Raw genomic sequence first — 24,810 nt, forward strand, 5'->3', positions numbered from 1 at the left:
TCTCTGCGTTTGGAGATCTGAATTTTGACCATATTCTTTGAATCTGTCCTCTAACTTTTTTTAAATTCATGACTATGATGAAATGCCCCTTAGAAAAATAATAATAATTTAATAATAATAAAGATTTTATCCCGATGGTTCTCTGTTGGTAAAAACTACTATACACTGAATGCCAGGCTCTTAATGTCATTTAAATCTACTGTATCAAATATGCATGTCACATCTAGATGTCTACATATTGAAAACATCATCATGTGGAACTAGACACACACATGCACGCACACACACACACAAACGCACACACTTTTGTCATCAGTGGAATTATATATATATATATATATATATATATATATATGCATGTTGAGATCATTGAAAGGTCCTAAATAGGTTGTTAGTGGCATCATGGTCCTATTTACTCAGATACTATTTATGCCGTATGCGTGATGAACAAGCTTCCTGTTCTCGTAAATATAGTTAATACTTCTCTGAGAAGAGTTACAGATTTTTTTTAATTCTAATTCAGTAATGTGTGACACTGACTCTGTGGCTGTTATAAACAGTGTTAATGTGCTGGACAGGATGAATTGTCTGTGCTGTAAACATCACTGGCAGCATCATGTACACAACGATGTTTACAGGACACCAGGGTTTATTTACATTCGAGTTAGGCTGTAACAACAAGCTGTTAAACACACTGAAATATGACTGTTGATGCAAGCTGTGCACTTCTAATGACGTGCTGTTGTTAGGGGGCCGATGCATATCTGTTTCAGATGGGCTGTGAGGTCATCACACTGTTACACAACCGCGAATCTTGCTTCAAGTGTATAGAATATCTGTCCTGGTGTGTGACACATCTGAATCTAGATTTGAAGATATCACCGGTCTCTCCTGAATCACAGCCCCGTCATCATGAAATGAATCTTGGGTGCAGCTCATGAGAGGTGTATGAAGGAGTGTGTGGCAGCCTTGTTGCTACAGATCACCAGCTTTACCTGTCAGTCAAACACTGTCAATGCAGCAGCTCCTAATTAAGACTTGTGTTTATTAAGATGTAAAGAGCTTTGTATGTGTGTGTGTGTGTGTGTGTGTAAAATGCAGAGGCTAAGTGGCGTATGGTTCTGGCCTCTCAGGCAGCAGCCCTCCAACACAGGTCATGTATTTTCCTACACTCCCAGTATAGGACACACACACACACATGCACACACACTTTACTGTGAAACCCCCCCCCAACATATGGAGGCTATAAATTTAGAAAGACGTTTAAATTCTTGTGCAACATGTTTCAGTTTCTCTACAGAATTGTTCTGACTCCTTTGGGTTTGACGCTGGTTTTTATGTGAAGTGAAAACCATAATTCTTCCCAAAAGGACAGCTGGCATGTTGAATCGACCACGCTATTAACGGGCTGCACACTCTGACTCCAGAGATCTCTACAGCTCTGTTACCTTCTCTGATAAGAAGAGGGAAGTGTGGTTTTTTTTTCATGCTAGGTTTTAAGAGGTAAAATAAGCCTTTGTAAAATGCTATTTTTATGAATGATCGTGCTGTTGCATTTCATTCTTTACTAATAATAAAAATACCGACCTGTGCAGAAGTGCTTTGTTGGACTGCATAAAAAAAAATATTAGTAGAATAAATGTGGTCATAAACTGATGAAGCCAAAGTTTTTCGGGCAGGAATCCAGATTTTCAAAAACATTTTTTCGGCCCTGCTTCCTAAATTGTGCGGTCTTTCAGCAACTGCTAATAAAACAAGATGACAAAACAATGTGTGGTGCAACGTGTTGGGTAGGAGGTGAATGAGTGAGCGCTGGGAGGCCGGGGAGTTTTGCATGTCATCTAGCACTAACATTCTTTAAGTAGGTCAGGCAGAGAAGTGATTCCCAGCCTCTTCCATAAACCTACTGATGTAATGCTGACCCACAAACAACAGCAGCTGCTGGGATCAGGGGTCTGGACCCCGTCTTATCCTCTCCTTCCTCCTCCTGCTCCTATTTCTTTCATTTCCTTTTTCTCTCTTCTTCTTTGCATTTCTTCTCTTAGACTTGCTTTTATGCAGCTTCAATTCAACCGCATAATTATATCATTCTTTGCCGGTATTACTGTCAACGCAGTATCCTCTTGATCGGAACCTTATCCAAACTTTTAGTTGCCTTATAATAACGTAACTCTTACCATAACAACAGCGACTTCCCTGTCTACACCTGCAAACAAACAATGTTTTTTGCTCATGACTCAAATCTGTTATTAGACTCTGTTGGACTGCGTTGATGGAAGTTATTACCACTAATGGTGTCGATAAAATCTTGAGTTTTAGAGAATTGAATCACAATTCATTGCAGCGGCTTGTTATGAAAGCTCCTGTCACTTTATTTGAACAATGGCCTGAGTCACTGGTTCAAGGTCTCAAGACCAGAAGTGGCTGCACCAGGCAACAGATGGGTGCAGTTATCATCTCTAAAGCTGCATTAACAGATGTAGTAGAACAGGGTGAAAACCCAATGTCATTATAAAATCACCTGCACATGCATCAAGGAGATGTAAGCATTGCGTTGTGTGTTGTGCCCCATTTAGGGGCCAAGGTACCACATAAAAACAGGTTCCCCTTTTCCTCAAATCCCAAGCAGCCACATGAAAATTGATTGTTAAAAAATGGTCAATAAGGGGAATTTTAATTTACAACAACAACAGATTAAATAGGAATAAGCTCAAAAATAATAATCACTCAGACTTTAGGGTTGCAAAGGCCAATGTTACAAAGACAAACAAACTGACTGGAAAGTGGCTGCTAATCTTACAGAAAACAAAAAAACAATAGCTTACCTTCTTAACTAAATTATCCTAACAGGAGAAGGCAGACAACAAAAATGACAGTCCACCCTTCTATTTAACAATGTCATAAACCCCAGGTTAACCCTAGTTTTGGTGTGTGCGGCTGGTTGGGGGCTGAAGCCATGCTGGACTGCTCTCAGTCGAATGGGGAACCAACCAACCACGTCCTCGTATCTGACAAATGCACTCACACAGCTACACACAGACAATCAAAGATGAAAACCAGAAACTGACCGTAGTCGTAACTTGTGTTTCTGGCAATTGGAAATTAATGAGAACCACTTCTTTTAGCTCTGTTTTGGGCCCCACCAACTGCAGCGTAGCTTTCAAATTGCATCACTCACTGGCTAGTTGCTAACTTTTTACTGAAAACAGCTGCAGCTGGAAACAGCTGGAAACAGGACAGATGACAGAGATGTTGGTAAAAGAGTCAAACTTAACAATAATAAATAATTGCCTCTTTACTAAAGAGTCGTATTTTCAGTCATTGAAAGAATGTCTGGGAATATTTGCTCTTCTTTATGATGTTTTCAGGCCAGAAATGAAAATATTTTACTTAAGTTTTGGCTGAAGTGTCCCTGGAAATTCCAAAAACTTCTTTAGAACGCAATGCTTGGAGGCGGGGCTAAAATATGCCTTCTTGAAAATTAGCACGGCTGTCCAGATTCTCACACACTAGCGGGCACTGGTCGCTGGGTGTTGACCTTTACATATATATATATAATATATATCTTATGGTGTCCCAAACAGTTTACTCAATGTAAGAATTGACCCTGTAAAGTCTAAGATGGTTTAATACACTAGGGGGCGTTATGAGTCATGCTCAACCCATAAATGTAGATTCTTTTGTAAATATGATAATACATGAGATATAAAAAACAGCATTAATGTATTTAATCAAAGAACAGTTATATAATTTAGTTTAAAGCTGAAAAAACAACAATAACATTTAATTGGGCAGCATCTCTTCAATGAGACACCTTATGTTTCATAGGTTCATTCGATCTATATTGATTCTATTTTTTCTTCTCAGTCACAACTTCAACCTTCCAACTAGATTAGTGTTTTGTTTTTCTTTCAGAAATAAACAGGAACATTTAACTTGAGACGTCACATGCTTTCATTTAATAAAGTCATTGATTTCTGTCAGAATGAAGCCCTGACCTCGGATGACTTTGTCCTTCCATCCCACTTTTCATCAGTGTGCCAAATTAGATTTAATCCATTTCCACCTGAAAATTATTAAACACATCAGTGTGTGTGTGAGCCCCGGAGCAACTCAACATGAATGATCAACTGTTGCTAGTTATGTAGGAGCTTATTCATGAATATCTTCACCTGCTAAGTGTAAACGTTCATTTATTACTGTGTCTTATTTACATATTCTGGACTCTCGTTGCTTCTGTACACAGAGGAAAAGTAACTCAACTGTGAAAATGAATCAGGGCAGGATTATATAAGTGGGTGTAAGTCTAGTGTGTGAAGATGACTGTGGTGTGTGGGGAGTTCTGTGACTGACAGGCCAGCACATTGTCTGTGAATTATTATGAACGTCTCGGCCTCCATCTTGTGTTTCTTCTCCTGACAGCAGGACTGATTATTGAGGCTTAGCAGACGAGGCTGGTAACCAAAACAGAGGAGGGGAGGTGGAAACACACACACAACAACAGTGCCGTCAACACAGACATCTTCCCGTGTGTGTGAGTGAGAGACGGCGGGTGTGAACGAGTTTAGTCAGTAGTCAGAGAGAATGAAAGAAAAGGTACACGATGGCTTGTGTGTGCGCATGTGTGGTTCAGACAGGAATTTATATGTCTGCCTTTGGTTGGAGAAGTTGGAGGAGTCGCTGGTTTGATTCCCAATAATGACGTTGCCAAAGGTAGATGAGGGCACGCAGAGAAACATTGTGTGTGTGTGTGTGTGTGTGTGTGTAGTGTGGTTGCAGATATGTTGCTACCCACCCCTCCAGAGGGACCTCGCCCTAGTATTCAGAAATTTTAATGACAAGCACATTCGCATGCTTTTCAACACACACACACACACACACACACACACACACACACACACACACACACACACACACACAGACATATTTGCACACTAGCACGTGCACCCACACTCCATATGTTTGCCATGCATTTGACATTGACGCATAGCTTTTTGTTTTATTTGGCCAAAATGAGACTCAGATGTGTCGAATGACTCTGATAAACAACCTGTAGCGAGCCAGCCGCCTCATCAGGCTGCATTACCATGAATCAGTGGAAACGTCTGCACAGCTGACCTCTTGCCGCAAACGGAAGGTTTCTTACGAGAATATTTCATCCCAGAGTTTTAAATGAGAATACAGTGTCTTACTGTGGCACACCAGGATTAAATATTGGTGGCTTGGCCCTGCCAGAAGAAGGCCTGCAACATATTTGGGCTCTCAACCCATAGTTTAAGAAGCGAGGGAGGGGACCTGGAGAGGCCAAAGAGCATTTCACTCTTTCACAACAAATTCAGACCAACAAGTGACTTTCCTCTTTTATAACTGATGTAGCTCTGCGTTCTGCAACTCCACCCTGAGCTGAGCAGATTTGACTCATCACTTTTCTTCAGAGGCTGCAGAGGAAACCTCCGCACTGAGGCTCATCTCTATTCAGTGTTTTGTGCTTTCACATGTGGACTGCTCATGTGGCTGTTCAACACTCCTCATGCATAACCTGTCACAGGAGAGATTGCGTAAATACACCGGTGAAATGTGAGAACACAGCAGGGTTTACTGCAAGTGAGTGGTCGCGTGGAAGATGTTAAAAAGTAAACAAGTATACATACATCTCAAGATAAAAAGAGGTGCCATACACATTGAAGACACAGAGAAATATATCAACTCGGAGAGACGACAAGATTTGAGAGCTCTTGGCGATGACGGCCGAAACCGGTGTCGATGTGCTGTGGAAAAAAAACATGTGATCACCACAATGAAATCTATGTTATGTCCTGCCTTAGCCCGCTGTGCCAGCCCTCACCTGAACGCTCCAGAGATTTCTGTGTTATTGTTAACACGTCTGAGCAGTTGTTCGTGAGAAAGTCAAACTCAGGAGAATGTCCGCACCCAATAGTCTGGAAATTCTCTGGAATTCGTATCTGACAATGGCGACAGGGAGATCAAGTTTTTGCTGCTCGAGGCCCCCACCCTTTGAAACGCTCGACCCACTGAACTCAGACACATTACCGCTCCTTTTATATCTTGTCTTAAAGTCTTTCTCTTATTGAGTTTTTATTGTTTTTCTTTTTTTCTTTTAGTCATTATTACTGCTTTATCTCTGATGTGGCCAACGTCCTTTTAGTCAACTGCTTTGTCTGATTTTTTATTTTTGGGGGGGGGGGGTTTACTTCTTTTTGTCAAGCACTTTGTCATATTGTTAGGGAAAGTGCTATATAAATAATGTTTACTATTATGGTTATTCCCACCTACTGTGGAGCTGTCGACTATATGGACTCTTACACAGCTCCATAAATGCAAATCATGAATATAGAAGATATTGGGTTTAGCAGTGCACTGTAGTGAAAACAAATCATGAAATGGCTTCATAAACTAAATGCACTTGTAGACTTGACATGCAGCCTCCCTCTTATCCAGCTGACACAGAGCTTCTTCATATCTAAGCCTCATTTATACAGCCATTTTTAATGGCAAGTCTACATCAGCTGTCTCTGCTGAAATATGTTGCCGGACCAGTTAATTTCTCACGGCATTAGTCAGCAGCTGATTTTCAGTTTGCACTACAGAAGAATAAGTTTGACTTCCAGCACAGAACAGCCATACATTGACACAACTGAACAACAACAACATATTGATCAACATCCTGATCAGCTCCCTTCAACAGATTATTACAGTCGGCTTGTGTGCAGCTTGTTCTCTTCAACAACTGCTAAATCAGTTCCTCCTTATGCACTCTCTCATACACACAAACACACACAAACACACACAAACACACACACACACACACACACACTGGCGCACACACACAGGGGTTGACCCGGAGGGGAGGAAATTGAATTAGTGGGGTGTAATGCAGCTCCTTGTGTGTGTAATCAGAGCAGGCTTAGAATACAGGGCCATTGTAAGTCAGAGTGGTCGGAGCTCGGAGAGCCAGCGACCACAGGGGGAAGCTGCCCTTATCACCAGATATGATTACGGCCGAGGGAATGTGTGTGTATGTGTGTGTGTGGTTGGTGAGATTCATGTGGGAGTCATGGCCGACTGATTGCGTGGAGAATGCGTGTCTATACATGCCTGCGATTTCACACAAGTAAATGCGATGGGAAGAATAAACACCTACGATTAGTTCAAAATGCAACATTGCTGTTTTTAAAACAGAATCTTCTTGTACATCTGATGTTGCAGCTACAAAAAGAACACCCGCATTTCTGACACTAACTGCTCACATCTTTCTTGTTTGTGGGGTTTTTATATCCTGTGGTAACAAAAAGAAAAGCCTTTTTTTCCTGTTCATTGCTTCCACTGTGATTGTTCGGCACAGGCTGCAGGCTGTGTTTTTTCCATGGTGGATGTCATTGTTTTTCAGTCTGTTAATTATTTTTGTGCTGGTATTTTGCCTGCTCCTGATATAGTGTTTCCTGCAATTGTCTTTTTTTTCTACCAGGCTGGCTGCATCTGGACTTGAGCCAAGCGGTCCCTCCTACCTTTAAAATGCACACACACACACACACACACACACACACACACACACACACACACACACACACACACACACACACACACACACACACACACACACACACACACACACACACACACATTCACACACATTCTCTCTGCTCTCCCTTCCTCCTCTTGGCACTTGGGAGAAAACACTAGAAGTCAGTGATATGGCAAACCAACTGTGTATGTGTGTGTACGTGTGTGTGTTTGTGTCAGTGTGTGTGTGTGTCAGATCTTAGGGGTTAATCTCTCTCTCTCTCTCTCTCTCTCTCTCTCTTTCTCTACCTCGGCCTCTCCCTCCCTCCCTCTGTTGCCTTTTGTTGCGGCCCCTCACTTTCTCAACAGTTGGACAGAGGGAACTGATACTGTGCCGTGTGTGTGTGTGTGTGTGTGTGTGTGCAGTCTGGGTGTCGTCCTCATCGCCCTCGATCTCTCTCTGGACAGGACTGTATGTGAACATGACTGACAGGACCCTCTAACATGCTGGATGTTCACACCACAGACTGGTAAGGCGGCTCTCTGCTTGGGAAAAGTTGTCCTGCTTGGGGTGTGTGAGAATGCCACTCTGTGTGTGTGTGTGTGTGTGAAGTCAGCAATGCAACAGGTTATTTGTCAGTGTGGCTTTTGTCATGTGAGCTCACGTGTCATGTTTTCAGGATGTGGAAACGTGTAAAGATGTGATCCGCTTCATGGAGAAGAGCTCCCTGTCCCATTTGCTGCCGTCCTCCTGTTCCTCCGCTCCCCCGTTCCACTTCTCCTCCTTATCCCCCTCTCTCTCTCTCTCTCTCTCTCTCCTCTCTGCCTGGTCAGAGTTTCTCAAGTTACCGGCTTCCTCCTGTTGTTATGAGCCCTGTGGTTTCTCCCAGTGCTCCGAGGGCGCTCCCACGCTCTCCCAAAGAGAAAGAAAGGAAGGAAAACAGCGATAACCATTTCAGAGCCACAAAAGAAGTGGGAGACACATGCTTGGGTTTTTTTGCCCCACATCTCCTCCCGGCATCTACACGCACGCCTTTGTCCCTTTAACACTGAGCCACTTGGACAAATGTGTCTCCCCTTCTGCACGTCTGGTTGCCTACACTTTTTGTTGTTTTCTGGACAAAGCATTTCTCTCTCAAGGTGGTGGGGCGGCTGAGTTGGTGAGAAAATTGGAAACAGAGCCACCCACAGTGGAAGTGAGTCAGCCCAGCATTTAGTGGTGTGTTGACTTTGGAAATGTCAGGGATTGGGGGGTGTCGGCGGTGGTGGGGACAGATGAAGTTGTCAGAACGAACGGGGGGAGAAAAACAGTGAGTGACAATTTGTTCGTGTTGTCTGCCGAGGGTCCATGAAAGGAAACCCTGCAAAGTGGCAGCTGAGTTGCACCGCTGACATTAAAGCAGAGAAGAAGAGATTGACGGAGGGGAAAGGATGAGGAGAGGTAGAAGCCAGCGGCTGTTTATAGAGGGAGGGAGCGGCTTGTGTCCATCTGGGACAAACCCAAGTGCTGAAAGCTTCTCCACCCCGATCCCAAACATCTCTCTCCTTCCTCTCCTTCTGTCTTTCTTGTCGTCTTTCTAGTGCTCCTTCACAAGCCGCCTGCAAATTGCGTTCAACCTGTTGCATTTGTTCGTATTCACAGACGCATGCTACATACTTAGATTTGTATTTCTATACTTTTTTCTTCTGTATATTCTTCTCCTGACAATCTTTGTTTGTCTGACTCTTTCCTCTTCTCTCTGGGCCCACGACTCCCCCTGTATCTGACAGAATGCTACACAACACAAGTTTTTGATCTGTGTGGCCTTCAACCTTTTGTTGCACGCTTTCTGTACAAATAGTCTCACTTCAGCTGCTAGTTTGAACTCCCATAATCCCACTGACAAGCAGCTAAGTGATGGTGCTGTCATACATTGGGAGACTGAAGCCTCAGGGTGATTTGTATCCTGGTTTGTTGGGAGAATGGAAGAGGAAACTGTAGGCAGTGGAGGAGGAAGTATTCAAACATTTTATTTAAGTGCAAATAAATAGACAAAAATGTACTGTAAAAGTAAAAGCACCACATTTAACTTTTTTACTTGAGTAAAAGTAATTCAGTACTTGCTTTCAAAAATACTTTAATTATTAAAAACAGAAGTACCTGTGTTTCTTAATAACCAGTGATGCTGCTGCTACAAGAGGCGGGGTCTAAAGTTACCTGCCTGCTCTGATCAATGAATTCTCCTCTCGATATTGATTACTTTTAAAAACATGAAAAACAACGTGAACGTGTAACACACAGTATTGTAAAAAGGCAGTGGAGTAGAAAGTACAGATAATTGCTGATTTATGTAGTGGAGTTAATGTGAATCTAAAAATAAATCTTAGTAAATGCTATGTTTACTTGCAGTTCAGTGGCTAATATTAACAAGCAGGCAGTCACCAAATGCTGTTGTAATATTCTAGAGGAGAGATGAACACCAATGGATTAAATAAGCAAAAGAGCCGAGAACACATAATAAAATTATTCTTTAATTAGATGTACTATGCTGTGCTACAAGCTACTAACTCCTCCTCTTCATCATTATCATTTCCCTTCATCATTTATTTATTTCTGAAAATAATTTTTAGCCAGAACTCCAAAAATACATGAATAAAAATGAGACACAAAGCCTCATCTGCCTCTTTAACTGTCTCCCCTGTTGTCTAGCCTGTCTGGCCACCCTCCTCCTCCTCCTCCTCCTCCTCCTCCTCCTCCTCTTCCTCTTCCCTCGCTCCCTGCCTTCCTCCCTCTGCGCTGCCTGTGTATTCAGCGATAAGGGGACAGCGACGGTAGCACTTCCTTTTCACCACAGGAAGCAGGAAGTGTTGATTTCCACTGCAGCCGATCTGGGCAAACTCTGCATTCGGCCTCTTAGGGATCCCTTTTTTATGCAAGCAGCACACACAGATACATGGATACAGACCTGCATGTGAGTGTGTGTGCATGTGTGTGTGCACGCGTGTGTGTGTGTCCTGTGTCTGCACACAATGACCCCACTATACATGTGCTACCTGGTGCTTTTCATGGGAAACCACCTGGGAAGTCGTCCACTCCGTGTTTCTTTGACCTCAGGGTTGGCTCACAGGTCAGAGGACGATTGGCTAATTACTCCTCTAATCACAGCAAATGTTTTCTCATCATCCACTTTGACCGCACAGACCGGGGTGGCGCTGTTGAGCCTAAAAAAACACAAACAACCATTCATCAGCTAATGGATTCCAGTGTTACTGTGGGATGGGAGGGTTCGTGAGAGAAAGAGAGAGGCCTGAGACAAAAAAAGAAAAGAGCCATCCTTCTTCTTCTAGTCCAGAGTTTTTTACAATGATGGTGGTGGTTTATTTCTGTGGTTTTCACATTAGAACTGCCGGAGGTGTGACGTCATCAAAACATCTTTTATAAATTTGCTGTAATCATATCTTTATTGTCATGGCCGGAGTACGGAGAAAATTACACTTCCATTCAGGAAAATGTGGAAAAGACCGTCTGTTCCAAGATGTATGAGATTCTACTATCGGGTTTGACACGTGGTGAGAAAAACAAGTTCAGTTTTGGTGGATGTGTCATTGCTGAAGAGCGAAGAATATGTGAAAGAAAACTGAGTAGTTTTAAACAGATGAGGAATTTGTTTCAATGAGGAAAGAAACCAACATTCATCTAAACACACTTTATGTCCTGTCTTTCTAATGTTCGTGGGTTTAGAAAAAGTAAATAATCACAAACCCTTAATGTATGTTACAAGGATGAAAGCTGTGTGTTAATACGGTCTAAGATAACTTCAGTAAAATATTCTCAGATCTTGAAATCATCTCCCCTCCATTCACTGGTCACCAGAGAAAGAAACTGTACAGAAATTAAATTGACATCCCCAACTCCACTGACCCCTCAGTTCTGCTGACCAATCATTGATCTCCATTCTATGCAACCAGTTAAAAACAGAGGTTATAGACAATCAGCTGTCATTGGCTCCGATTTGTGGAGTAGTCTGTCACAAAAGGAACAGGTCTCTTTTCTATAACCTTCAATTGGTCATAATGAAGACATGACTTACCACATTCTAGTTTTTATTGGTTCACTGCATCACATGGGTTCTGTGTAATGTGAAATAATTCCTCTTATATCTTGCAGTATCTTGTTCCTATTTGATTGTAGTTGAAATAATTTTGCATATATTTCCAAAGAATTACATCTGTTTTTACAATTTATTTAAAAAATGTATTACTTGTTTTTAAATCTCTGGGTGGATTTGCGACACTTTATTCTGCAGACCGTCTGACCACGTGTATCCCTGCTCATGCTCAGGGGTCTCTAAATCAAATTAAAGTGGTCAAATATTATTAAATTTTTATTTTGCAGCTCTTGAATTTAGTTCATAGAAAAGTGTGAAAACAACTAAATGCCATCAATATTTTACTTGTGGTTTTCCAGTGACGACCAAATGTCCCGTATGAATTAATTGTGTTGGTTAAGTAAGTTTATGAAGAAGGCTGGAAGTGTTGAGAGGGAGCAGACAGAGGTGCAAAGAGAAAAAAGGAAGGAGAGAAAATTCAAGTGACACCTGTGAGTGTGATGGAGGAGTTTGGACGGAGGGAAAGCGAAGTGGCCAGACTAAAACTAAGATGTTACACGGGGAGATTTGGGGCGAAAGATGTGAGCCTAAACTCCGAGTGGGTCAGAGGTCAAGAGGGGTGAGGAGGTCAGACCGAGCCCAGCAGCTCTACTTAGAACAGGATATCCTGCGAGGAAAAGCCATCTGTCTCTCTTTCTCCTTCTCGCTCCGTCTCTTAAATCCCCACAGAGGGCACGGCGGAGAGCAGAGGTGTAACCTTTCACTGAAAACACCAGAGAAAACACGAGTTCCTGATAGAGAAGCTTCACCCCATAAATCGTCGGTAACGGAGATAGACTGCGGTCATGAACATCTCAAACGGAGAGTGAGGAGCTTCAGAGTCTGTGATGAGCTGGAGGCTGCTATTTGTCACAAAGTTCACCTCACTGTGACATATCTTCACCAGACAGATGGTGTGTGAACATTATGAAAAATGCATCTTCTATTTTAATTACACTCCAACTACAAATTGACATCAGCCCACTGACGCCTGGAAAAACACTGTCATCCAGCTGTGGATTCAAAAATCATATATATCTCCCGTGTGAGATGTTCAACACTCGACTGCAATTAGTGTCATCCCTAAAAGTTTTAGCTTGTAGTGTAGGCTCTTTTCCTCGGCTGCCGAGTGTCTTTAAGCAAGGCACTGTAGCCCCGTCTGCTCGAGGCTGCTGTGGTGTGTGGTAGATGTGTTTGTGTGCTTTATGGGGCATTGAAGGACACACAAACCCTCTCTGTCAAATAATGAAACAAAGATGCCAGAAACTGCAAGAAAATAGTCTTGTAGTTTTATCAAGGCAGAGGACGGGCGCATAGTGTAAAACTACCTGAAATACAAGACTTTGGTTTAGTTCATGTGACAGCGCACGTCTTTGTCTCACGCTGGTACATCAGTGAAGACGCCGGAGCTTTGTTTCCCAAGCCCCCAACACCGTTCATTAGATCAGCTGGTTCTGTATTCTCAAGTGCAAACATACTTGAACTTTTGTTTTGAAAAATGCCCTCATCTCCTCACATAGATGTTGACAGAAAATAAAACAGAAACAAAACAAAGAAAGATCATATTTTTGATTTGCTTGATTTGTTGGCCAATCATAGGAGGGTGATTTAAATCTTCATTCAAATAAGGTTTTAATTTGATCGTTACAGGTTAGTTAATCTGCTTCTTTGACAAGAATGAATTGGCTGTAGGAACCTTATGACTGTATTCACAAGGCCTGTTGGTGAACTGCTGTTGTGGAACAAGTCACCGACTCAACAGTCAGTCAGAGCAGGGTCGCGGTCACACGTACGTAAATGCGAAGCGAATGCAGCAGATCAAACGTGAAGCCATGCTGCCATTTGCTTCGGCCAGAGGGAGCAAATGTTTCATCCGCCTCTTCGCTCGCACGGATTGGAAGTGAACGAGAGGTGACACATTCTGATTTGTGTCTGTGCACAACTCCCACTGCTTCTCTCGTTTTCCTATCTACTGCTTTGTTGGACCCCCCCCTGTTGAATGTGTTCCCCGTACATCTTCTCATTCAAATGGAAAAAAGTGAGACAAGAAAATGACAAAGACGTTTTACAATCAGTCCAACAACCAAAATTAAGGTAATTCAAATTATTACCATCACGGATTTCAGCCTGATCTCCTGGTTGGACTTTGACCTCCCATACTTACCATCGTTGGCTTTTTCACATCCTGCCTGGTCGTCTGAGGACACGGTTCTCTGCCCATTAAAGTCTCAGCTCTCAGCAATCACTTTAGTGATTACTGTGTTGTTGTACCTAAGAAAATAAACTTCATTGATCAGAATTATCCTTTAAGCAGCTGACCTGAAGTAGCTCAGGTTGATACTGCCAGAGAAACACAAAAAGTCCCAGACAACAGGCTTTGCTTATTTAACACATGCTGCAATTACATCTGTTTAAAAATCTGATGACAGGTTACTAAAGCCAGTCCAGTAAACATGCGACTTGTGAGTCCATGTGATTTTGTTTACACGCCCTGCTTCACGTGTAATTGGGAATCCTGAAGGTAAACAAAGGGACACAGGTTGCCACCATGGTTTGGACCAAAGGCTACATCATAACTACGGAGTTTTAGTTTGAAAACGGCACTTTCAAAATAAAACAATCTCTCTCCGTATCAGTTATAATCCCTGTTCATACCAACGCACCTGAAAGTATGTGCCGATAGGAGCCTGTTGAATCAGCGAATGGCTACGTCGTGACCGAAAAGACCCAATCAGCAACAGTTTATAAGAGTCTGCTCTAAATCTCTAAAGTAGTTGGGAGGCCAGGAGAATCTGTGGCAGGATTTATGCATTTTCAAATGAAAACATAGTAATGTGGATGTAGCCAAAGCTCGAAGTCCGTAGGTGGGACAGCATCTGAAAAATGTGCAGAGACATGCAGCCTGATGAAGATCTATGGTTAAAGCAGATCAGGGTTTGTTTTACTTCCTTGGACACCAGCGTTACTTTCTCTCCAGCTACAATATTCTCAATGAATGTCCGACTTCCCTCATCAGCTCAACATGTCTGGTAAACAAACTCCAGCCCACTAATGTTTCCCTCTTGTGAGAAGCTTTATGTTTCCCCTCTTGCAACAGTTTTGCCAAAATAGTCATTATCCCCTCCATGCACGCAATCATATACTCAGTCTCATATTCTCACATTGGAGCGGACTCTTAAGTGGGTGATATTTTCCGTATGGGAACTTCTTCTTTTTTTCCGACCCATGGTTTATGGTGACACAAGTGAGAGACAGAGAGAGACAGAGAATGAGACTGAACGTTTGAAAGTGAGAGATGGGGTACGAGTGTGGAGCTATTTTTGGCCTGTCTGGGTGTTTCTACTCACACACACACACACACACACACACACGCTTCTCATGCTTGTTGTTGTTCAGAATGGTGGGTGTTAAAAGGGTGAGTTTTGATTTGACTCTACGTTTTGAGGGTTCCTGTGTGCGTGGGTGCATTCTTATGTTTGTGCGTTTTTTGCGTGTGTGCTGTTGATATTCCTGGGATTTTCCTGTGGTTGCTATGGTTTCTCGTCGTGTTTTGAACAACTTGCCATTAACTCCAAACATCCGTACGGTGTTAAGGATTCTCAGCCCGTCATTACACACTCCGCCTGTGTCGTCGCTGGAACTGACCTCAGTTCACTTTCAACTGAGCCAGATCAAATGTCGTAAAGAGGCTGTAATTCATTTCGATACGTTCATTATCTCCGGCTTTGCTGTGGTGTTTCTGCACCACACGTCCCAGAGATCCTCCGTCAGCTCATCAGTTTCTTGGCGCGACTGAAATGTGTTGGATTTTTTTTATTTCTACGAGGGAAGTTTCCAATAAGATAATTCAATTTCATTTGAACATTTATATAGTATGACTCATTGGTATATGTGTATATTGCAGACCATAAATAATTATTCTACGTGGCCTTGGAAAAAAAAAGTCTTTATTCATAACCTCTCAACACTGGTTAGTGCTGAGTGCACACATGACACTGTTGCTCCGTTGAAGAAAATGTCCGTCAGCGGGTCCATTGTGTTTCTGCACATGTCACCAAGGCCAGTGTTTCAGACACTCGCTGTGTCTTTACTTTTCACACCTACACACGCACACACACACACACACACACACACACACACACACACACACACACACACACACACACACACACACACACACAGACACAAACCATGGAGACTTTTTGAACATGCAACATGTGCAGTCTGTAAGGGAATGTATGTCATGTTTCCATTTGTGTTTGCTCCGTATCTTGCTATTTCATGTTCACAATGCGTCAGTAACACTGAATCCCACCGTGACCTTTATGCCAGAGGCTGAGTCAGAGCTACTGGTATCAGTGTTTTCATAAAAAACCACAACTGATAAACACAACTGACACCAGAAAAAAAGAAAATGTTTGTTTGAGGATCTTATGGGATTTACCTCCGTAATTCAGGCTGCAACTAATAATTAACCTCAACATTGATTCATTTGTTATTTTCTCTATGTATTTGTTTATGGTAATGAAAATCATTAACATCATTAATCGATTCTCCAAATAGTTGGCAGTAAGTTTTCTTTTGAATGGATGAATAGATCTTTGATTAAATGATTATTACTGCCATAAAAATATGTATGATTCATTCTTCTTCATTTCAACAAAAAATGAAAGAGGGTGGTATTAATGAAACTAGAGAACAATGCAGCTCTCTGTAGCTTTGTGGTTTGCTCAGATTATTTCCTCATTCAAATCTTTAGCACTGACTCTTCCCAGTGTTATTTCCACATGATCAGATCAGACTTGTCCTTCCAGACTTCATCAACCTATCTACATGTGTTCCTGTAGTAAAAACATCAGCCAACAAAGTTACTGTCACTCTGGATTTTATTTTGTTGAATGACGTAAGTGACTCATAAGACACTTTGACATCTCATTCGAGCCGACAGAGCGCCTGGACTTGGACACATCATGAGATTAGATTGGAATCACATTTTAAGAATTAGACTTCCAAAAATCAATGTGGATCCAATCAATTAAAGTACAAGATGTCTGAAGAAGGCTTATGAAACTTGTGTTTTTTAGCCAATTGTCTTGGACGTGCAGAGAAACCAAATTATTTGTTTCTGAAAGATTTGTATCTTTTCTGTTGAACAAAAACATTTTCGACAGCCGTTCACTTGCATTGGGGGCGTAGCATTGACGTGAGGGCTGATGGGAGGGGATGTACTGGTTCATTGATCTTGCTGTCTTTTCTAGGGTTACCAACCCTAGCTTTAAAAAGTGGCACGACATTAATGTTGTTTTTAGAGCTTATTTCTGGGAGTCTCAGATCGTCGGACAAGGCATTGAATTTATATAGAAGCAATAAGAAGTTGTTGTTGTTGTGTAAATACAGATTACAGAAAAAGGCCCATAAGATATTGATAAATTGATAATTTGTGTTGGTTGTCTTTCTATGATAGACAAATTGTAAGAAATTTGATGCGTTCAATCCTAAAGTTATTGCAGATGTTATTGTTGCCACATAAATGATACATTTCTGGACCATAAATACCTGTTATATGTTCAAGCAGATGCCAAAACAATAGACTCTAGTGTTAATTGTGTTTGTAGGTCAGCGCTGCAGCTACGACTTCAATGAGTTCATTCTCTGGAAGCGAAATGTGTAATTTTCTACAATCGCAGCATTCTGCTCATTCAGTTCTTTAAATATCCCCGTAGCCTCCCCCTTATCTTGCGTGAAGCAGCAGGAGAATCACACAGTTTGAGTGCCTACGTGCTGATGAGCAAGTCTCTGTGTGTGCGTGTCTCATGACTATCAACTGACCGTCCACAAGACCGAGGCAGACTATTGAAAGGATCTGTCCAACATTTGAAAAAAAGGTTATTTTCTGTAGGATGTTGCAGCTGTAAAATGTTCTGCTGCTGAGATTGTTGGCGAGGAGACATTTTCGAGAGGAAAAGTTTGAGTTTTAGTACCACACCCTGAGACTCTCTCTCTCTCTCTCTCTCTCTCACACACCAGCACACATGAATACAAAGTACATAAACACACACACACGCACATACTCGCGTGCATACATGAATATCCGCAAGCGCAAAAAATAAAAACACACAAATAGAGCACCCTCGTTTTTTCCTCCCAAATATTTTCCAGCCTTATTATTTTTATCCTCTTTGTTCTTATGTTTATTCAGCCCACTAAAGATAATAAGCCCTACCCCCCCACCCATCTCCCCTCCTCATATTACTCTCTGCCTTCATCTTCATCTCACCCTGGAGTCCCCACTCCTCCTCCTCCTCCTACTTCTCCTTTCCTTCTTGGCTTTTCTTTTTTTTTCCCATCCTCCTCTGTTTCTCCCCCTCTCCTCCACTCCTTCCTTTTTTCTTCTCATGCAGCATTCCTCGCATTCCTGTTGGCTTCTTAAGGGGAAGGACCCCACTGGCAGACCAAGGCCAAACATTATTACAGTGCTCTCAGCCTCTCTCTCCCTCTCTCCCTCTCTCCCTCTCTCCCTCTCTCCCTCCCGCTCTCTCGGTTTCTCTCATCCTTTCTCCTGTCTTCTTGTCCACTCTTCCTCTCTGTTTGACTCCTCGTATTCTCTTCCCAACCTTCTTCTATATTCTTCCACAGCTAATTTATCTTTCTAACCCCTTCTTCTTTCACTCCCTCATTCCTTCTCTCTAAAACCTCTATCCCCGCTAATTCCTTTTCACAGATAGCGGCTGTATGCCTGTGCTTTAACTGTGTTAAGACAGCTTACTGAGACCGCTGTTTCATAATTAGTGGAAATAAGGGTCATACCCCGCTCTGTTACGTAAAAGAGGCTCATTCATGTTTATACAAGAGCATCGGCTGTGTTTTCTAACAACGCCATACTGTCCGCACATGGGAGATAAAGTATCAGACACACTAATGGAAAAGGCTCAGCGCTCAGCACACACACACTCAACCAGCCAGGCTGCGCTCTTCATGAAGTGACTATATGTTCTGAGAATGCATGTGTCTCTGAATGCATCATAAATGAACCTATAATAGGTTCAATATTTGGCTCCACAGACACATATGAAAGAAATATTGAGGCTCAGGTTCCCCACCCAGCTCTGGTCACGCGACACAAAAAAGACAAAATACAGACTCCTGCCTTGTGCATTCTGATTGTGTCAATTTGCACTCGTGAATTTGAACTGGTTTTGTTCTTCAGTCACTTCTTGTGTGGATTGTTGTGTTGCAGCAGGAGCACGTCTCTGCAGGTGGGAGGCGGTCATGTAGCACACGACCACATCCTGCTCTATAAAGTTCTGACGAAAAAAAATCTACATACAATACCTCACACTGACTGTTTTTAACTTAAGCAAAACTTGACTGGAAATAAAAAAGAAAAAATGCATTTCGATTCGAACATTTCTGCACCGAAGCAGCATACGTGGAATGCATTGCCCATCTAACTTAAAACAGACCAAAACTTAAACTCAAGGAATTCTTAAAGGTTAATCAATCTTGCAGTCACATGAAGGGGCTTGGGGGAAGGTGGGTGTGTTTGTATGCATATAGACACCATATGTGCATATACTGTATGCATGGATATGTGGTTGTTTGCTGTGTGTGTACGTGTACTCAAGCTAGGCTATGGTACTGCTGCAGATCAAGAAAATGTGTCTAATACTAATAATACTTTATTTTTGTTGATTTAAAAGCCCTTATAGGGAGAATTTGTTACAAATACTGAGATGCATTGGATTATTGTGAGTCATTAGTAGTCTTTAATTTGTATAAATATTATATTATTTGCATTTTGCAGTTACATACGATGCGATATACTGTAGTTTTGTTTTCCCCATAGAGAAATGTATCTAAATACTTTAAGTTGTGTACACCATGTTGACGCTTATAGAAAAACACATAAAGTTTTAGAAATTTGAAGATAAAAATAAACTGATATAAGCCCCATCTCTGTTAAAGAAAGCTACTTTAAAATAACAGTTGTTTGTGGAGAAGACCAACTGACCAGTGCCAGTGTGTCTGTGTGTGTGTGTGTGTGTGTGTGTGTGTGTGTGTGTGTGTGTGTGTGTGTGTCTGTGTCTGTGTGTGTGTGTGTCTGTATTCCACTTTCCCTGTGGGCAGTTGCTTGCTGCACTGCTTTTCTGTCACACTGTGGTTTTGTTATTTTCAGCTTGAAACCGGATGTGATTCAGACTGCATGGTAGATTGTGTAATTGAATGGACACACCACATACGACACACACGTGCAAAGACACTCTCACACACACACACACACACACTGATATGTAGTTCTTTACACCCACACACTGAGGGTTTCTGGGAAGGGTGCTGGGTTCCCCCCTGTTCTCAGAGGCACCCGAGGGTGAGCGAGCGGACGCTGCAGGGCCGCCAGCAGAAGACAAACGTACGCTTCTAGGTTTCAGTATTGGTCTGAAACATCAGGTGTTGACCGAGCTGACGCTGAGAACAGAAAACACAAACTGGCTCTGTGGAAACAAAGAGGACCGTTAAAAAAAAGGGGAAAAACACTGAGAAGTGCTGGTGAAACTCATAATAAATGTCAGTTTCTGCCTCAAATAAAAAAAAATAATACAATGCAAATAGAGTTCATTTTAGAAAATGTTTCTAAAATGTTTTTTTGAGGGGTCAAAATCTTAATTTATGGACATTTTGGGAAGGTTTGGTGTTGAAGTATATTACAATTTTTTCGGATGTTCAGAGAATTTAACTTAGCAGAAAAAGATGGATTTATGATTAAACAGAGAACGGTGTAATTACTTGTATCATGCTGACCACACTTCACGGTAGGGCACGTCACTCCAAGCGAGTGGCTACAGACATGATTCTAGGAAACCTTCGGACGCGTGAAACTGACAGAATGATCCAGTGGTGCGTCACATATAACGTTTGCGCTTACACAGACAGGAAGCTTTGTTTCCTGCTTTTCTGACAACATGAAGAGCTTCAGATTTGTGCCTGCAAAGACAGCAAGTGGTAAAGAGTAAAACGGATCATAAATGGATCTTTAATAATACTAATCTCAAACATTCAAAACATTTTCTCTGACCTCCCCAACACTAAGGACATTGTCTATAATGACTCAACCTTCATTAACATTATGTCAGCGAAAGGCTTCTTTAACTTTTACCACATTTTACAACTAGAGTGACACTCAGTAGGGCGCATACCTCCACCAAGGTCCAAACGTCCCTGAAACTCTATCAAGTTGCATCAAATTCCACACCCTCATAGTTTTCACTTCCCTAAATGTGACTCTTTTTTAATCAAGAACCATGAATTATTCACTGGGAAATTGGGGAAAATATGAAAGAAAGTGATAAAAAAAATCCTAGATCTGCACCATTATTTTTCTGGGTTCTTTCTTTACCCATTTTGCATCTTTCCACCAGGTTCCTGGTTCTGTTGGTAAAATCTTCTTACTTATTTTCAGACAGAGCTTCCTCCTATGAATTTTCAGTTTCTTTACAACTCTACACATGTAATATAAAATTATGAACTCTATATACATTGTAATAAATTTACTGTGATTTCCATAATAATTAACTGGCAGCAACTGTCAAGTAAATGACTGTAAAAACATGTACAGTAATGTTTCCTGATAAATTTAGTGATAAATCCACTGTAAAATGTAATTGTGATAATGTAATTTGGAACTGTGAAAACACAACACTTCACATACAGCTCTAAATTAGATTCGATCTGGGTAATTTACTGCAGGAGTAATATGTTTTGTCACGAGCAGAGCTCCTCATGATCAGTGTGCTCAGGGATTGTGCGTACACTGCACCATGGTTACAGATATCGCAATGCTTTTCCATACAGTAGAATCCTCCACTCGGAGCTGTGAGCATCCCCATCTGGTTTTCCACATTTAATCAAACGCTTTTCCAACCCTTGTTTTCCATACACGACATGCCGGACACGCTCTGGTTCATACAAACTGCAGTGAAGGAGCTCTGGGCTGTTCCTGTGACGGCTGCTGCTCTTCTCTCTCTCTCTCACCAAAACATCCTCTGCTACATTTAAAACTGATCTGCTCATCAAAAGGCAGAACAATGTCCACATGTTGCTGCACAGACTATACTCACGAACAATACTACAGGAGAACATGGGTGTGTGTGGTTTCATAACAGACTTGGTTAGATTCTATCATGATTTAATCTTTAATCCTACAGTACATGTGCAAAGCTGCGAAGTAAGTGCAGTTTTAATCTCATTACAACTCCACATAGTTTAGGTCATACAGTGAATTGTACAACCCTCACTGCACCTTACATATATCTCAATATATATATATCACTCATGTTTTCTTATTCAACTGTGCAATAATCATTTTGGACCTGTGCAATTTCAGTATCATATATGTGCAATACTGTTTTACAGTTCCCTGTGTTTATATTGTATTTTTACTTACGTAATTACCTTGACTAAGTGTATAGTTCTCTATTCCCTTTTTGCTGCTGTAACACGGTAACATTTTCCCATAGTTGGACTAGATTGTGTTGTCGTGTCTTGTTGTTTTGTGTCGTGTCTCTTTTCCTCGTATCGTATCATATCAATTATATTGTTTTGTGCCGTGTCTGCTGTCATCTTGACGTATGGTATCGTATCTTATTTATACTGCACTAGTGAGTAAAGCTTTCAACACAGTCTGCTCAACAGTACAGAATGATATTGTTGTTAGTTCCACTGTAGCTTCTCTGGATATTGTCCTTAGTGAGGGGCCTTTCAACAGACTTTCTCCTGCTGCCCCGAAGGATGTGAAAATGTTGTTTTTTACGAGTCATTTCTCAGTTTTACACGGTCAGCTCCTCCGGTGTGGTCGTCAGTTAGTGTGAGACTGTGAGTTTTCGTATTGTGAAACATAATTGAAAGTGTTTAAAGGAATTGATTCCAAAACTGAGATCACATTTCAAAGTTCCTGGGAAATGACTGCTACACAAACTGTAACTCATATTATTAGTCAACAGGGTGTGTAACAATCAAACTTCTTGCAGTTTATTTCCCCTGATGATCTTCATCTCTGAAGCCTCATGGAATTCTGTTCAGTGAATAATTAGCTCGGCTGCACATGGAGGTTATGTTTTCATCCCTGTCTGTCTGTTAGTTAGTTAGTTAGTTTGGATTTACATGAAACCTGGTGGAATGATGCAGTGTGGGTCGTGGAAGAACCCAATTCTTGTGGATACAGGCTTTTTTTCCCCAACATACATATATGTATAATATGCAGTAATATCTGGACACTAGCACACTGGCAGAAAATCATAAACTATGTTCAAGAGTTTTCTGTATTCTGTGTTTGTAACTTTTAAAGATGCTGTATGGTTCAGTGCAGAAACCTGAAGATACATCAAGATAACATCAAGATAATTTACGTTTCTTCAATACTATTGTTCTTTGATTGGCCATAAACTAGACATTAGCTCAATCGGTGCATGGATGTATCGTCTCCTCCACCTGAACAGCCAACATTCAAGCTCAGGGATCAATGCAATATCCAGACCTTTGCAGGTCAGTGTTGCAAGAATAGCACACAGGGCGGAACACTGACAACAAACTGTTTGTAGTTTTGGAAACATGAAATATGAAATATGAAATTTGAAATTTGAAATGTAGAATATCACCTCAAATATTCTGCAGAGTCCAGTGAGTAAAAGTACAAGAGAAGTTGAGTCTGCAGCTCTCAAGGGTTTAAAAAGGGAAACTGTCCCAGGTTTTCCTCTGAATAAGGGGAGGTGGGTGATCATGGCACCACCCGGCCTGGTGCAGCAGCAGCACAGGGGAGCTGGGTGATCATGGCACCACCCGGCCTGGTGCAGCAGCAGCAGCACAGGGGAGCTGGGTGATCATGGCACCACCCTGCCCGGTGCAGCAGCAGCACAGGGAGCTGGGTGATCATGGCACCACCCTGCCTGGTGCAGCAGCAGCAGCACAAGGAGGTGGGTGATCATGGCACCACCCTGCCCGGTGCACAGCAGCAGCACAGGAGGGTGATTGGCACCACCCCTGGTGCAGCAGCAGCACAGGGGAGGTGGGTGATCATGGCACCACCCTGCCCGGTGCAGCAGCAGCAGCACAGGGGAGCTGGGTGATCATGGCACCACCCTGCCCGGTGCAGCAGCAGCACAGGGGAGGTGGGTGATCATGGCACCACCCTGCCTGGTGCAGCAGCAGCACAAGGAGGTGGGTGATCATGGCACCACCCTGCCCGTGCAGCAGCAGCAGCACAGGGGAGGTGGGTGATCATGGCACCACCCTGCCGTGCAGCAGCAGCAGCACAGGGAGGTGGGTGATCATGGCACCACCCTGCCCGTGCAGCAGCAGCACAGGGGAGCTGGGTGATCATGGCACCACCCTGCCTGGGCGGAAGGAGGTGGGTGATCATGGCACCACCTGCCGGTGCAGCAGCAGCAGCACAGGGGAGGTGGGTGATCATGGCACCACCCTGCCCGGTGCAGCAGCAGCAGCACAGGGGAGGTGGGTGATCATGGCACCACCCTGCCTGGTGCAGCAGCAGTGGTGGTTTTAGGGACTTATTGACAGCAGGTGGTGCCACAGTGTAGTGAGCAGCCAATGGGAGTGAGAGGCAGGCGGAGCAGGAAAACAATAGTCCTGAAGGTCCATGTGAAGTCGAGGCTATTTTTGGTGGGGCCCGCCTCACCCGCTATTTCTGTCAGCAAGAGTGCGTGTGTGTGTGTGTGCCTGTTTGTGGGGGGCAGGACTTAAGGGGCCGGACTTTCTTCTCTACAACTTGCCTCCGCTCTCTCTCTCTCTCTCTCTCGCTCTCTCTCTCTTTTCTTTTCCTCCTCCTCTGCACCGTACTGCGCATCTCTCCATCACTCTCTCTGGGACGCACACGGACTAGTTTATTGCGCACACAGAGTCTTTACAGTCGATGCTAGGTGGATGTATATTGCGTGCGCGTGGACTCCAGACTGCGCCAGGAGGCTGCTGGGTGTCAGCGGAGCTCTGTCGGACGAGGTAGGCAGCAGTGTCCTGTGTGGTGAACGGCTGGAAGTTAGAGAAGCGACCTTAGGTCCTTGAATTAGCTGCTTTTACATGGGACTTTTGAATTGATCAGTAAAGCGGCGGGGCGCTGGTTGATCACTCAACTCTTTATTCATTAATAAACTGA

At 42.6% G+C, this 24,810-nt stretch overlaps 1 protein-coding gene across 2 annotated transcripts in view; it reads left to right on the top strand.

Moving 5' to 3' along the window:
• Positions 1 to 7,877: 7,877 nt before the first annotated feature.
• Positions 7,878 to 24,810, top strand: part of hdac7a (histone deacetylase 7a) — a 60,556-nt gene continuing 43,623 nt past the window's right edge. The window contains exon 1 of one of the 2 annotated variants that reach the window (XM_035158310.2): positions 7,878 to 8,051. In XM_035158310.2, coding sequence (XP_035014201.2) covers positions 8,033 to 8,051 — 19 coding nt within the window. In that variant the 5' untranslated portion in view covers positions 7,878 to 8,032. Of the gene's footprint in view, positions 8,052 to 24,457; positions 24,657 to 24,810 lie in introns of those variants that run through there. The other variant, XM_035158311.2, reaches the window with a different exon arrangement.

Source organism: Hippoglossus stenolepis, chromosome 6, assembly GCF_022539355.2.
Source record: "Hippoglossus stenolepis isolate QCI-W04-F060 chromosome 6, HSTE1.2, whole genome shotgun sequence".
Classification (NCBI taxonomy): Eukaryota; Metazoa; Chordata; class Actinopteri; order Pleuronectiformes; family Pleuronectidae; genus Hippoglossus; species Hippoglossus stenolepis.